General features: G+C 50.7%; 1 protein-coding gene across 19 annotated transcripts in view; it reads right to left on the bottom strand.

The window, feature by feature from the left end:
• FAM193B (family with sequence similarity 193 member B) overlaps window positions 1–13,932 on the bottom strand; it is a 35,602-nt gene that overhangs the window by 7,002 nt on the left and 14,668 nt on the right. For 8 of the 19 annotated variants that reach the window (XM_030926806.1, XM_030926813.1, XM_030926818.1 and 5 more), the window contains 7 exons: window positions 12,345–12,587; window positions 11,318–11,552; window positions 9,810–10,197; window positions 5,924–6,122; window positions 4,764–5,003; window positions 2,533–2,571; window positions 2,378–2,449 (listed from right to left, as the gene is read on the bottom strand). In XM_030926806.1, coding sequence (XP_030782666.1) covers window positions 2,378–2,449; window positions 2,533–2,571; window positions 4,764–5,003; window positions 5,924–6,122; window positions 9,810–10,197; window positions 11,318–11,552; window positions 12,345–12,587 — 1,416 coding nt within the window. Of the gene's footprint in view, window positions 1–2,377; window positions 2,450–2,532; window positions 2,572–4,763; window positions 5,004–5,431; window positions 5,680–5,923; window positions 6,123–9,809; window positions 10,198–11,317; window positions 11,553–12,344; window positions 12,588–13,932 lie in introns of those variants that run through there. The other 11 variants (XM_030926808.1, XM_030926814.1, XM_030926816.1 and 8 more) reach the window with 8 other exon arrangements.

Here is a 13,932-nt window from a genome sequence, read left to right as displayed (position 1 = left end):
CCAGCACCACACAGATTTCACAGAAAAGTTTTGCTGCTAAAACAAAAAGTCTGACTACTGGTGTGGAGGGAATGACATGGAACCATATACACTCTGGTATCAAGAGGAGAAAGCACAGAAACACACACTTTCTGCTTTGTACCATGAGCACTTCCCACAGATGTCTCCTTTAATCCTCGCTACTGTCTTTGCTGCATCATGACCCTCTGCTTATAGGTGAGAAACCTCGACTTTGGAAAGAACAGGAGGCGGCGGCGGCTAGGAAGTGGCAGAGCCAGGACAATACACCCAGGCCTGATCTTCAGAAGTTCCTATGTTTCTCAATTCCATCTGACGATCATTTACCGACCATTGAGGCTGTGAGGCAGCAGGCCAGGCCCTGTGAGTTTAGCGTACGTGAGACATTCTCTGCCTCGCTGACTTTAGTCTGCCGAGGGAGACAACAGCAAACAGCCTGTTGAATTCAGAGTGACAGTGACAAATGCTGCATGGAAGAAAGCACAGGGTGATCTGGGAACCTAGAGGAGATGCTCCCAACCCAGACTGGGTCACCAGGGAGTGCTTCCTGGAGGCAGCAGGATCTGCACTGAGCACTGAAGGGGGGAGTGGGATCATCCTGAAGGCAGCGGGATAAGCATTTCTTGGAATAAGGAATAGCAAGCAGAAAGGCTGGAAATGGGAAAGCTCAGTATCTTCTGGGAATGCAAATCATTTAAAGGTACAGCTGTAGCCCAGATTTTTTGGGGGATGTAGGGGTTGGGTGGGGCAGGTGGGTAGGAAGGTCAGAAAGGAGAGGCTGAGAGATAAAGCTGGCAAGCTGGCAGGGGCTGATCGTGAAGAGCCCTGCAGGCCCTACAGGGTTTGTGCCCGAGGGCAGTGTCCAGCTACTAATGGTTTTTAAGGTAGTGGCAGTAGGGTGGAGAGCAGTCGACTGGTCTGAGCTATCAGCGACGTGGCATGGATAGGGCTTTGGTGATGGGTAGGAAGACAGAATGAGAAAAGTCAGAGAAACATTGACGGCCACTATGGCTGCTACAGCAGCCCCACTGCCTGAGCACTCACACGTGCCAGGCACTCTGCCCAACCTTTCCATGCATCGCTCCATTTCATCCTCGTAACAATCTATGACTTAGGTTCTGTTATTCTCATTTTATGGATGAAGAAACTGAGGCTTAGAGGTTAAGTGATTTGCCCAATGTCATACAGCAAGTGTGGCTGAGCCAAGTGTCAAACTGAGATCCAGTTCCAGGCACGCTGCTCCGGGTTGCTATAATGCACTCCCCAGGCTGGCGCCCAGAGCTCCGGCTCAGGCAACAGGGTGGGAGGCGGTGCCATTGACTAGAGAGACAACAGAGAAGGGATAGCAGGCCTGTTTGGAGAAAGACAACAAGCTGAAATTTGTATGTGCGGAGTCTGAGATACCTGTGGGACGTCCATGAGGAGGTGTCCAGTAGCAGTTGGAGACATGGATATGCAGGGGGCGGGGGAGGAAACACTATTTGGCTCTTTCTAGATGGCATCTCTCTTTCCCAGGAAGATGTCCCCATGAAGGAGGGTCAAGTGGAGGAAGAGGAGCTCACAAAGGAGGCAGAAAGGATGTCAGGCAGGCAAGACATCTGGAGAACATGGTACTCCCCCTTCCCTTTCCTGCCTGGCTGAGGTCAGAGGAGCCAAAGACAATGCGTGAAAAGGAGAACAAACACAAAATGCCAGCTATTCTCTAGTGGAAGAGTACGACAGGAACAGGAGAGGAGGATGGATTTGGCAACAAAAAAGTCACCAGTGACTCTGGAGAGGGTGTGGGTAGAAAACAATCTGCAGTGAGCTAATGGGTGGAAGTGAAGACAGTGAATGCAGACATCATTTTTCAAGAAATGTGGCTGTGATGAGAGGAAAGAGGCTAGAGAGGGGTTGAGAGAGGTAACAGTCTCAGGGAGCAGTTTGCTTCCAAAAAAGAGAGTGATGGGCACAATGAAATGTGGATGGGAACAGCACGGAAGAGAGGCTAAGCTAGACCAGGAGCCTACTACTGGGCTGAGGGATGAAGAAAGTACTGCACGGGCCTTAGGCAGGAAAAGGGTAACTCTCATGACAAGGAAGAAAGTATGTTTGCAGGTGGGAATGGCAAAACAGTGGGAGAATCCCTGTACAATGGCTTTTTTCCTCATTGAAATTGAAAGTGAGGTTATTTGACAAAAAATAAGGTGTGGGCTGGGTAGGTCTAGTGGTTTGAGAAGACTGGAGGCCTGACAGAAGGACTGTGGGGAATGGACATGCTAAGGCACAGGAAGCCCAGGGAACCATGAGAGGCCCGCCTGGTGACACGGGAGCTCAGCAAGCAGAAGCCCACATGGCCGGCTGCCACAGATTCACTCACGTGCTTTTCTTGAGCTGTAGAAAGGGAGAGCCAGGCTAGGGTGGAACCCAGGGCTGTGGTGTTTGAGTGGGTCTGAAAGAAAGACAGCGGGACAAGGAACTGAGTACTGGTGAGTGAGAGATGGGTAATTTGCCTGCCCTCCTACTAATACTTACAATGCTTACTCCATTCAAGTGAGTGAGGAATGGATTGGCCTGGGAAGAAGAGAAAGGGGGAGGAGTCTTCAGTGGATGTGGAGGAGTGGCCAGGAGGTCACAGATGACAGAGCCAGGGGTGCAGTTTTTAAGGAGCAGGGTGAGCGTCTCTCTGCTCCCCTCTCCTGCTGCCAGCCCATGACTCTCTCACCTTCATGTAAACAGAAGACACAAAGACAAGGTGAGAGAGTCATGGGCTGGCAGTGGGAGAAGGGAGCAGAGAGACGCTGAGCTCTGTCCATCTCCTGAGGCAGGAGAGAAGGAGCAGCTGGGCTTTGGTGGAGAGCCAGACTGTGAAGTCCAGGAGGTGGAGGGAGACAAGGGAGAAGGCTGCTGTCTACAGAGATAATGACCATAATCACTTAATGCGTGCCACTGCCACTGTGTATCTGTCCCTGCCTGCAGCCCCAGACTAAGTCTGGAAAGGGAGGGCTGCCTGGTTCCACCTGGGCCTGCCAGATGGGAGCTGTGCAGTGTGGGATGAGTGAGTAGAGCCTCCAGATATATGAAGTGGGATGGGAGTACAGTGGAAGTTACCAAAGGATGGCTATGAAGGAGGAAACAGCTGAACTGAACTTGGAAGGAAAGTTTGTCAGAAGAAAAGGTGAGAGAAGATAGCATTATCAGTAAAGGGGAAGAGACATGTGGGCACACTTATTTATGAAAAGCACACCAGACTTGGGAACTGCCGGGTGTGCTCTCTGGGGACCTAACTGGGAAGCAATGCCCTAAGAAGCCAGGAAAGGCCAGAGACTGCTGCAGCCCACTGAACCTTTCTGGCTGGGTGATTCTGCATGGGAGAAAGATAGTGCTGACCCTTTCAGAAGGCAGCGGTGGGACCCCTTGGCTCACTACTTCAGGCGGCAGGAGCAGGATCCTGGTTGTCCTTGGGGCTGAAAAAGGATGGTGAATCACTTCGGCTTTCCAAAGCACTAGGGCTGTTTGACCACCCAGGAACTGGAACTAGCTGGTTGTTACACCCAAATCTCTTCGGATGCTGGGCTCCCAAGCGTGTCACTGTGCAGATGCAGTTGGGAGTAGGCAGGTGAACAGGTAATGAAGCCACAAAGGACAAGCCATCAAGCTCCGGGGCTCATCTGGCAGGAAGGCTGCCCAGGAATAGTTCACCAGGTTCTGTCCTCAGTCCCGAGGACTGGTTCATTCCCCTGGCTTCAATTACATCTCTGCACTGGTAAACGCTAGCCCTGCACTTCTCCTCTGGAACCTTCAAGTCAACATGCCTCAACTGAATTCACTGTCTTCTGCAAATCCCATCCTGGCTCAGTGAAAGGTACCACCATCTTGCTGGTCACCAAGCAAACACCTGGGAGACATCCCTGCCTCCATCTCCCTCTCCTGCCATCAGATCAAAGGCCCATCACTTCGGCTTTCTCTGAAAATCCCTCTTCTTCTCTGGCCCCACCATCAATCTTCTCTCCCTTGGCCTGCATTTCCTGCCTGAGGCAACAAACTCGAGGTCTTCCTGCCTGGAACCCTCCAAGCTACCTTCCATTTGGCCATGCCATAATCTTAGGATGCAGGTGTGACCAAATGCATTCTCTGATTAAAACCCTCAGTGACTTCTCTCACTGGTAGGATAAAGCCAAAGCTCTTCCGCAGGGCCTCGAGGGCCCTCCCTCAACAACAGTGTCCATCCCGCCTCTCTTCTGCTCAGTTTTGGCTGTCAAGCTGCTGTGGAATGTGCCATGCCTGCTGCCAGGAGGGCCCTCCTGAGGAGTCTGTACTCACAGTCAGCCTCTTGTAAAGCCATTTCCAGGCAGGATGGGGGACTTCCCTCATCCCAGTACTTGTCACATGCTAATATGCTTGTCCAGTTTTGTGTCAGTCTCCCCACTGGGCAGCTTCTCCTGGGTGAGAACTTAACTGTGTCACACTTTGGCTGCCAGTATTTGTAGAAGTGTTTGCTGAATGAATACATGACTGAAGCAAGTCCTCAGCTTGGAGGAATCCAACAAGCAGCTTCTCAGGCCACGATGCGTTTTTTCCTCCAGTTATTTGCCCCCAGGCTCCCTGACCCTGATGCCTCCCCAACTCATTCAGACCTTCCCAGAACAGTGAGCCAAGCTGAGGCTTTTGGCAGCCAGCATCATTCACGCCCCAGAAGTCCTGGGGGTTGGGGCGAGGGTCCTCAGGGAGGAGAGATGGCAGAGCTGGGCTCTCCCTACACCCACCTTCTTTTTCAGCTTGTGCCGGGCCCGCTTGGCGGCCCTGGCGCTGTTGGGGACTTTGGGCTCCGTGCTGTTGATGAATTCCAGCAGCTCATCCACATCTCGGTGGTCCACGGCGGGCTCCCCAGGGATCCCGCCCAGGGCGCCCCCCTTCATGGGCAGCTCCTCTTTCCGCCTGGTCAGCCTCGAGCGGAGCTTCTCCCGGATCTCAGTATAGTTCCGACTCGTCGGGGCAGCGGGCGGCTGGTGGGGGGGGAGGTGCTGACATTACACCCTGGGCCTGGGAGGCCCATAGCACTCCCACCCGCTGGCACCAAGTATGTGATGAGAAGCAAGACAACTGTTCTCTCTACCATTAGCCACCAAGGCCACATGGCTTCACCCTCTCAGCCAGGCTGAACCCAGGCGGCAGTGGGTGAAGGGACTAGGAGGGAACAGGGCAGAGCTGGGCAAACACTGACTGGGGAGCCAGGAAAGCAAGTTGGAGCCCGGGCTTCATCACCGGGAAGCTGTATGACCTTGGGCGAGTCACCGAGTCTTTGTGAGCCTCAATTTTGTCATCTCTAAAATGAGGATAATAACCCGTAGCTCAAAGGTGACTAGCAATTTAATTACTTCATTTCTTCTGTCCTCAACTGCTCTACCCTAACCAGCGGCCCTCTCCTCTTCACCTTATGAGACTTCTGCACTGCTTCCTCCCCCTGGCCAGAGCCAGCATGCCCTCTGATCTGAGCCTCCTTCCTGGCGCCGTCTGTGCTCACGGCCTGTCCCTCGGCTGGCTGTCACACTTGGGGGACTGAGAGCCTTTTTGCTTCCACTCTGCCTTCATCACGCCCAAGCGTTCACTTCTCTGGGATTACACACGTATACATACTCATCAGAATCATAGCTTTCTCTCTGCCATTTCCTTTCCTTTTGCCTAAGGAAAAAAAGTCAATCTTAAGAGAAACCACGAGAAGAGCAAAGGTAGCAAAATGTTTAAAAACCCCGATCTCACGAATGTGCTGTGAGGATCAAGCGAGCGGACGCAGATGCAAGGACTCATGGCCCCAGCGCGGTAATCGCCACCGTGAGCAAAGGGGTCTCTCTGGGGAGAACAGTGTGCCCCTTTTGCTCACCTGGGCTGGCCCCCAGCCCTCTCTGGCCTGGGCAGGCTCACTCACCGCATTGTGGCCGAAGAACTCACAGTAGCAGCAGTCACAGAACTTCCCATCTCTCTGGTGGGTGGAGGACGAGGTGCAGGAGCTTCGCTCAGAGCTGCTATCCTCTTCCTCACCCAGCCCCTCATCTGCCTCGCAGGGCTGGGGCAGCTGGCAAGCCAGGCCACTGTGTGCAAACTTGTGCCCCTTGCACCCGGGATCCCTGATGATGGGGAGGAAGGCCCAGAGGTAAGGGAGGGTGATGTAGGAGCCCAGGAAGCATCCCAACCACCACATGCCGTCCTGACTGCCCTTCACTTGCCCCCCTCCACAGAGGTCCCAGGCAGTCCAACTACATTGCACCTCTCACCAGAACAGGGCGAACACCTGCACTGTCCCTCAAGGCCCATCCCAAACACAAATGTGGCTCTTCTGGAAAGGTTTCCCCACACCTCCCTTGCCTGCACCCACCATGCACCCCTTCTCAGGCTGCTGTGCACACCTCACTCCATCCTCTGCTTACTGTGCGTCACGGTCACGGTCTGTCTGCGCATGTATCTCTTAAACTGGACTGTGCGCCTCAAGGGCAGGGGCTGCATGGTTTCAGTTTTTGGGTCCCAGTGTGTAGCATAACAACCCGGCACACAGCAGCTGCTCAGTAAATAAGCCTGAACCCATTGGTGGGCTGATGGCTCCTTTGGAACACTCAGGGCTATCCATGAGGTCAGTCTCCTTTCACTTTCTAAGGTGCTTCTGAGCAGACTCTGGTGCTCTGGAGCAGTGGGTGGAGCTGCCTTAACCACAGGGCACGGAGTTGAGAACAAGCGAGTGACTTCTGGGACACCAACTATAAGAGCCACTGTTTGTGCCAGGTTCTGGATTCGGCATCTTCTTTTTTTTTTTTTTTGAGACGGAGTCTCGCTCTGTCGCCCAAGGCTAGAATGCAGTGGCACAATCTCGGCTCAGTGCAAGCTCGACCTCCCAGGTTCATGCCATTCTCCTGCCTCAGCCTCCTGAGTAGCTGGGACTACAGGTGCCCACCACCCCGCCCGGCTAATTTTTTTGTATTTTTAGCACAGACAGGGTTTCACTGTGTTAGCCAAGATGGTCTCGATCTTCTGACCTCATGATCCACTTGCCTTGGCCTCCTAAAGTGCTGGGATTACAGGTGTGAGCCACCGTGCCTAGCCTCGGCATATTATTTCTAACCATCCCCAAAGCCCTGCAAAATAAGTGTCATTATCTCCACTCTGCAGTGGTGGAGAGTGAAGCTGAGTACTTGACTGCTTTGCCCAACAGGTGGCCAGGACTCAAGGATGCAAACAGACCATGACAATAATGCATGATAAACAGGAGGATAAAGAGAAGTGTGCATAGTGCCCTGAGAAGGCGTGCATGGTGGATGCAGGCAGGGGAGATGTGGGGAACTCAAGCCCACATTTCTCTCTATGCAAAACTCTACTCTCTCCACTGTACTGTTCTGCCTCTGGATTTCAGGAAGCACTGGGATATCTTGTAATACAGAATATTTTCCCAGGGTAAGAATGAGACATATGCCTGAAACATCCCATAATTTGAGCCAGGAAGAGCTGAAGCCTTAGGTTGGGCCATAAGCAGCTGAAGCACCCATTGGGCTGGTCCAAGGGAACTGAGAGCAAGGACGGCGCTCAAGGAGCTGTGTGGAAACCCAGCTTCCAGGGCAGTCCAAAGCAGCCCTCTCTGCTGCTAGAAAGGATGCTAAGCATGTGACATGGATTAAAAAACATGGTGGCAGGAATCATTATCAGTGGTGGTTACAGAAGTTTATTCTAAATCAACCATTCATTATCTATTGCATTAGCAAAATCGATTTTTTTTTGTTTTTTTTTTGAGACGGAGTCTCGCTCTGTTGCCCAGGCTGGACGGAGTACAGTGGTACAATCTCGGCTCACTGCAACCTCCACCTCCCGGGTTCATGCGATTCTCCTGCCTCAGCCTCCCAAGTAGCTGGGACTACAGGCACACGCCACCATGCCCGGCTAATTTTTTTTTTTTTGTATTTTTAATAAAGACAAGGTTTCACCATGCTGGCCAGGCTGGTCTGGAATTCCTGACCTCGTGATCTGCCCGCCTCAGCCTCCCAAAGTGCTGGGATTACAGGCAGGAGCCACTGTGCCTGGCCAGCAAAACGGATTTTATTTTTTATTTTGAGACTAGCTCTCACTTTGTTACCCAGGCTAGAGTTCAGTGGCACGATGTCGGCTCACTGCAGCCTATATCTCCCAGGCTCAAGCGGTCCTGTCCCACTTCAGCCCCCACAACCTGAGTAGCTGGAACTAGAGGCATGCATATTATGCCCCACTAGTTTTTAAATTTTTTTGTAGAGTCAGGGTCTCATTATGTTGACCTTGCTAGTCTCCAATCTTTCTCAAGCAATCTTTCTGCCTTGGCCTCCCAAACTGCTGGGATTACAGGCATGAGCTGGTGCACCAGGCCACAAAATTGATTTTAGAAAAATTAAAATAGTGTGCCTGCAAATATGGGAAACCAGCACTCATTGGTGGTTACATCGATTTGGAGACCCCTTTGGATAGCAGTTTTTCAATGTGTATTAAGAACCCTCAAAAAGAACAAAAAACACCTAAACAGCCTTTAACCAGTAACTTTTTTCATTCTGAGAACTTGATTCCAACAAGAAAAATCCAAAAGAGGGAAAAGGCTTTAAGCAAAGACATATTTAGAGACACTGTTGGTAATGTTAAAATGTCGGAATAACCCAAATGCTCAGCAACTGGAGAACAATAACATGAATTGCGGTCAATGTTCTCCAGCCTTTGAAGCTGAGGCTAAGAACACCACAATAGAACACAAATATGCTGAGGAGGCAACACTAAGTGAAAACCGGCGGGTGGCAGACTGCAGACACTGTCAACCCAGCATGTGCAAGACACAGGAGACTTTCCAATAAGAAAATAGAAACGCATGATAAACACAGATCTGATTTCTAACATAAAAATATACCTCTAACTTCTCCAAAGAATTATCTTTCAAATATATGTTAGTATAACCTTTCTCAGTACTTAGAGTTACTTCTAGGAATCTCCCCAAAGGACATGATTTCTCATTCAAACAGATTTAGGTGCAGGGATGCTTACTACAGTCTCATTCATCATGGTTAAACTGGAAATGCCTACATGTCCAGGAACAGGGGAATGATAAAGCATGCTTGAGCTATACAGTAAGACATTATATGGCCACTGAAAAGTGTCTTGAAGAATTTTAACTGGGGAAATGATCATGACATGATGTTAAAAAATTACTACTACATGAAAGGTATATCAAATATCTAATTATGTTATTTATATACAGAAACATGGTGAAAATATACCACAGTGGTAGAAGCTTAGGTTGTGAAGACATTTTTTTCCCTTATACATTTCTTAATTGTTCCAAGTTAAAGACAAAACAAAATACAAAACAAAAAAACCCCACGTACTTTTTTTTTTTTTTTTAAACTCTGTCACCCAGGCTGGAGTGCAGTGGCATGATCAATGCTCACAGCAACCCCAAACTCTTGGGTTCAAGCAATCCTCCTGCCTCAGCTTCCTGAGTAGCTAGGACTACAGTTGCATGCCACCACGCCTAGCTAATTTTCAAAATTTTTTATAGAGAGGGGGGTCTTGCCACATTGCCCAGGCTGGTCTCAAACTCCTAGGCTCAAGTGATCTTCCTGCCTAGGACTCCCAAAGTGCTGGAAGTGTAGGTGTGAGCCACTGTGCCAGGCCAAAATACATACTTCTTTACAACTGGAAAAATAATGAAAGGACAGACATAGTCTACTCTTTAATTTCCACCTCAAAGTTACCCCCAAATTGTCCACAATTCTAAGTTCAAGTGGGTAGAGAGTGTGCCCTTCATGCAGCGCACTTACCTGTGAGTGCTAGGGGGTGGCTGAGAGCTCGGGGGTGGGAGGAGAGGCCCGCTGCAGTGCTCACCACAGTGCCCGCTGCAGGGGTGGCTGCACCCTGAGAATGGTGGGGGCATCTTCAGGAGTGGCATGCTGGTGGAGGGCAGATGGGAGCTCTGACATGGCCCTGGAGTGTGGGGGGCGGTGGCAGCAGCAACAGGGCACTCTGAAGCCTGGGCAGGGAAAGGTGCTACCGGGGTGGTGGGCAGCAGGTGTGGGTGGGGCGGGGAGCCAAAGGAGCTGGGGTGAGACGGGATTAGAGATGCTGGCTGGGGGTGGTGGCCGGTGGGGCTGTTAGGGGGAGCAGTGAGGTCTGAGTGCTGGTGGTGCTCCGAGATGGGGAAAGCCTCACCTGTGGGCAGAGGAAGGAGAAAGGGGTCAGAATAGGAGCCCAGACCTGGGAAGGAAAGCCCGCAGGCTCACTGCCACAGCATCCTGCTTCTGTGACCAGAGGGCACAGCCTCTCAGCACAGGGGACCCTGGAGCTGGAGAAGATTCTGTGGGCAGCAACACAGCTGAGTGGGCTCAAGGAGCCCAGGCCCAAGCAAGAAGGTACTAGGAATGCTGATTCCACAGAAGGCCCCATGCCTTTTCTGTAGCATGAGCAGGGGATGTATATTCTGTCTCTCAGGGTCTCTCTAGGATTTGCTTGTACACAGATACTCCTCAGGCCTGGAGGATGATCTGCAGAAGCCAGTGGAGCAGCAGGCCCAGGCTCTGCCTCTGTGCCACGTGCAGCAAAGCAAAAGGGCACGCCAGACCCCCGAGGGCCCCAGATTTCATAGAAGTGGGAAGAAGGTTCTGATGACTCTCTAGCTTATGTACAAAAACTAATGGAATTATATACTGCTCAACACTCATAATTCTGGGGGCAGCACCACTTTGAAGAACTCAGCTCCTTCATTTAGAAGTATGACAGTAAATCATATTTACATAATAAACCAATAACCCAAGAGTTTTGTCTCTGGGTCTCTGAGAGTTATTTCAGAGTCAAAGAAGACTTACACAGCTGCTAAATTAGCTAATAACCATTACGGCTTACACTGCCAATCTCTTGGGCATTTAAATGCAGTGCTTTTACACCCATCCCTTAGGTGGGGAAATCAAGGCCTAGGAAGACACGGTTGCCCAGATCCTCTGTGGTGCTGCAGGGGTCAGGTGATCTAAGTCCTACGACTCCACTTTCTACTCAGACCTCACTGGGTGCCCTCTTGATTCAATGTGAACTACCAGAGCCAATGACAACTTTGAGAAGCAAACGTTTTCTACTAGCAGTATTTTTCAAGTTCAGAGTTGTGGGGAAAGGAGTTCCAGAGACAGTCAAAGTCTAAGCTGCCCCTGCTTCCCCCAGAACAGTTCCACTTTTACTTATTTTAGTAACCAGTCTTATGATTTGTTTGAACAAAGTGGACAGGAAAACACAGCTATCCACCTGTACAGGGCCTGGCTTTCTCCCGAGCCTGGAGACTCACCGGGGATGGTAGGAGGACTCCCAAGAGAGCTGCCTGGCATGGCCTCACTGGAATGTGCGGAATTCCAGAGGCCTGAGAGCTTATGTGCCGACAGGAACGAGCTAGGATCCCAGTCTCCTGAGTTGCCAGGGCAGGAAGAAGAGGACGAGGATGAGGATGATGAAGAGGAAGACGAGGACGAATGAGAGTCATCTCCACAAGACTGTGATTTGCAGGATGTGTGTGACAAGGAGATCTGGAGAAGGGGGAGGAAAAAGGGTCATGGTCAAACAGCAAACATCGGAGCTGACCCTCTGCTGCCTCGGCTTTTCCTGAGGGAGCCCCTTGTCTTCCAGGTCATGTGCCATAGCAAAAACACAATGAATACAACTCCAGCTATAAGAACAAATGAGGGCCAGGCCTTTGTTGGGAAAGGGCTGTGGTGGTCCCACTTACATGCAATGTGTGGAGACTGGGGAGAAAGACCTGGTAGGGGCAGAGACTGCCTGTGAACTGCGGGCCTTTGGGGAGTAGAGAGCTGCCAAAGACAGGAAGGGCCTTTTGGCCAGGAGTCCTGAAGCTAAACTGATCCTGGGTAAAAGGGAAGATCTGCAGTGACGTGAGAAATAAGGAAAGTCTGGCCATCGTGATTCATGAGACAGCAGACTTAGATGGCTCCCTGGTGTCTGTCCTAACTAGGGCACATTTCAGACCCTCAAACTCATCTCTGTCTTCCATGTCTTATTGGTTGTCTTTCAAGGTGCCACAGAGCCGAAGACAGCAGGCTCGTGATCTACCAGTACTTATGAGTGGGCCCTCATCCTGTGCGCAGACCACCCTGAGGGACTGACGGGTGGGCTGCCAGAAGTTTCTCTTCTTCCCCCAAATCTGAACTTGAGCTGCCAATGCTGTGCCAGTGCAGCCCAGAAGTCTCTGTGTTTGGGCACGGGAGCTGCCCAAGGAGAGCCACCTGAGGACAGGGAACAGCCTGACTTCCTTGGGAAGGCAGCCCTCCTGCATTCGGGGACCCCTGTCAGTGGTTACCTACCGCCACTGCATGTTCTCGACCTGTCTGCCTTTCATCTTCCTCCATGCTCTTTCGGCAACTCTGGCAGACCCACAGAGGCATCTCGCCTAGGAGATTCTTGACGAGCTTTGGCATGAAGTCAGGGGGCAGCTTCTCACCCTGCAACACCAGTCCATTTTGAGAAGGGCCTTCTTCCCAGCCTTTGCGTTCCCGGTGACACAGCAGGCAGCAAGTCTGCACAGGCTGGCTGGAGGCGGGGGGGACCTGTCCAACAGATAGAAACAGGGTTTCCCAGGAGGGGAAAGGCTCTCCTTCAAAATAATGGTAACAACGTTAGTAATGCCACTTATTACGTGCCAGGCACTGGGTTAGGCACTTTATAGACATAATTTAAATTTAGTCCTTGTAACAGCTCTGCAAATGAGGCGTTCTTATTCCCATTTTTTAAGATGAAGAAACAGATTTCAAGAAGTTAAATGAGTTGCCCAAGGTTATAAAGCTAGCGAGTGGTTGAACCCTAGTGAGTCTGACTCCAAAGCTCATGCTCAAATGTCCTAATTCTCTGACATCCCCAAATCTTAAAGGTTAAAGGCCCTTCCTTCTCTGGCATGGCTGGGAGTGGCTACAATTCTTGGGTTGCCTGTGCAGCCCAGGGACCAATGCCCATCTGGAAGGAAATAATGCTTTTAGTCAATGGACAGTTTAGGAGAATGTGTGGGTTTTCTGAAGAATTGCACAATTCCCTTAGGATCGCAGCAACATTTTGGAGGAGGTGTTTGTACAGCTAGTCAGAAAGTATCAACTCAATGGAAAATTGTGTCAGAGGGAAGGTAAGGCTTTGGTTGGTACTCCTGAGAGGTAGTGAGTATGGTGAAAACAATCTGGGCTTTGAAATCAAACAGGCATTCTAATCCCTGCCTGAACACATACTGGCTGGGTGACCTTGAGCAAGTTATTTAACTTCTCTGGGCTCCAATTCCTACCTACCTTGCAGAGTTGTTGTAAGGATCATCACTGCGTAGCATGTAAAGTGTCTACCCTGTGTATGCCCATAACATAGGCCCAATACAGTCATTATTTGGACTTTTATTTCCTTCTATGACAAACTTGACTTAGAAATGTAAGTCAGGCCGGGCGCGGTGGCTCACACCTGTAATTCCAGCACTTTGGGAGGTCAAGGCGGGTGGATCATGAAGTCAGGAGATCGAGACCATCCTGGCTAACACAGTGAAACCCCGTCTCCACTAAAAATACAAAAAAATTAGCCGGGCATGGTGGCGAGTGCCTGTAGACCCAGCTACTCGGGAGGCTGAGGCAGGAGAATGGCATGAACCCAGGAGGTGGGGCTTGCAGTGAGCCAAGATCGTGCAACTGCACTCCAGCCTGGGCAACAGAGCGAGACTCCGTCTCAAAAAAATAAAGAAAGAAAGAAAAATAAATATAAGTCTATAGGTTTGCTTTCACACTAAGTGGTCCTGACTGGGAGACTGATTGCATTTAATGCCTCCAATTAATAGCTTCCTATATCCTGCAACTTTGTATCTGCCCCAACTCTGACACTGGGCTTGGCTATGTCACTTTGGCCAATGGGATGTTAGCAAACAGGCTG

This window comes from Rhinopithecus roxellana, chromosome 3 (assembly GCF_007565055.1).
Source record: "Rhinopithecus roxellana isolate Shanxi Qingling chromosome 3, ASM756505v1, whole genome shotgun sequence".
NCBI lineage: Eukaryota > Metazoa > Chordata > Mammalia > Primates > Cercopithecidae > Rhinopithecus > Rhinopithecus roxellana.
This window is presented reverse-complemented; position numbering and strand designations above follow the sequence as displayed.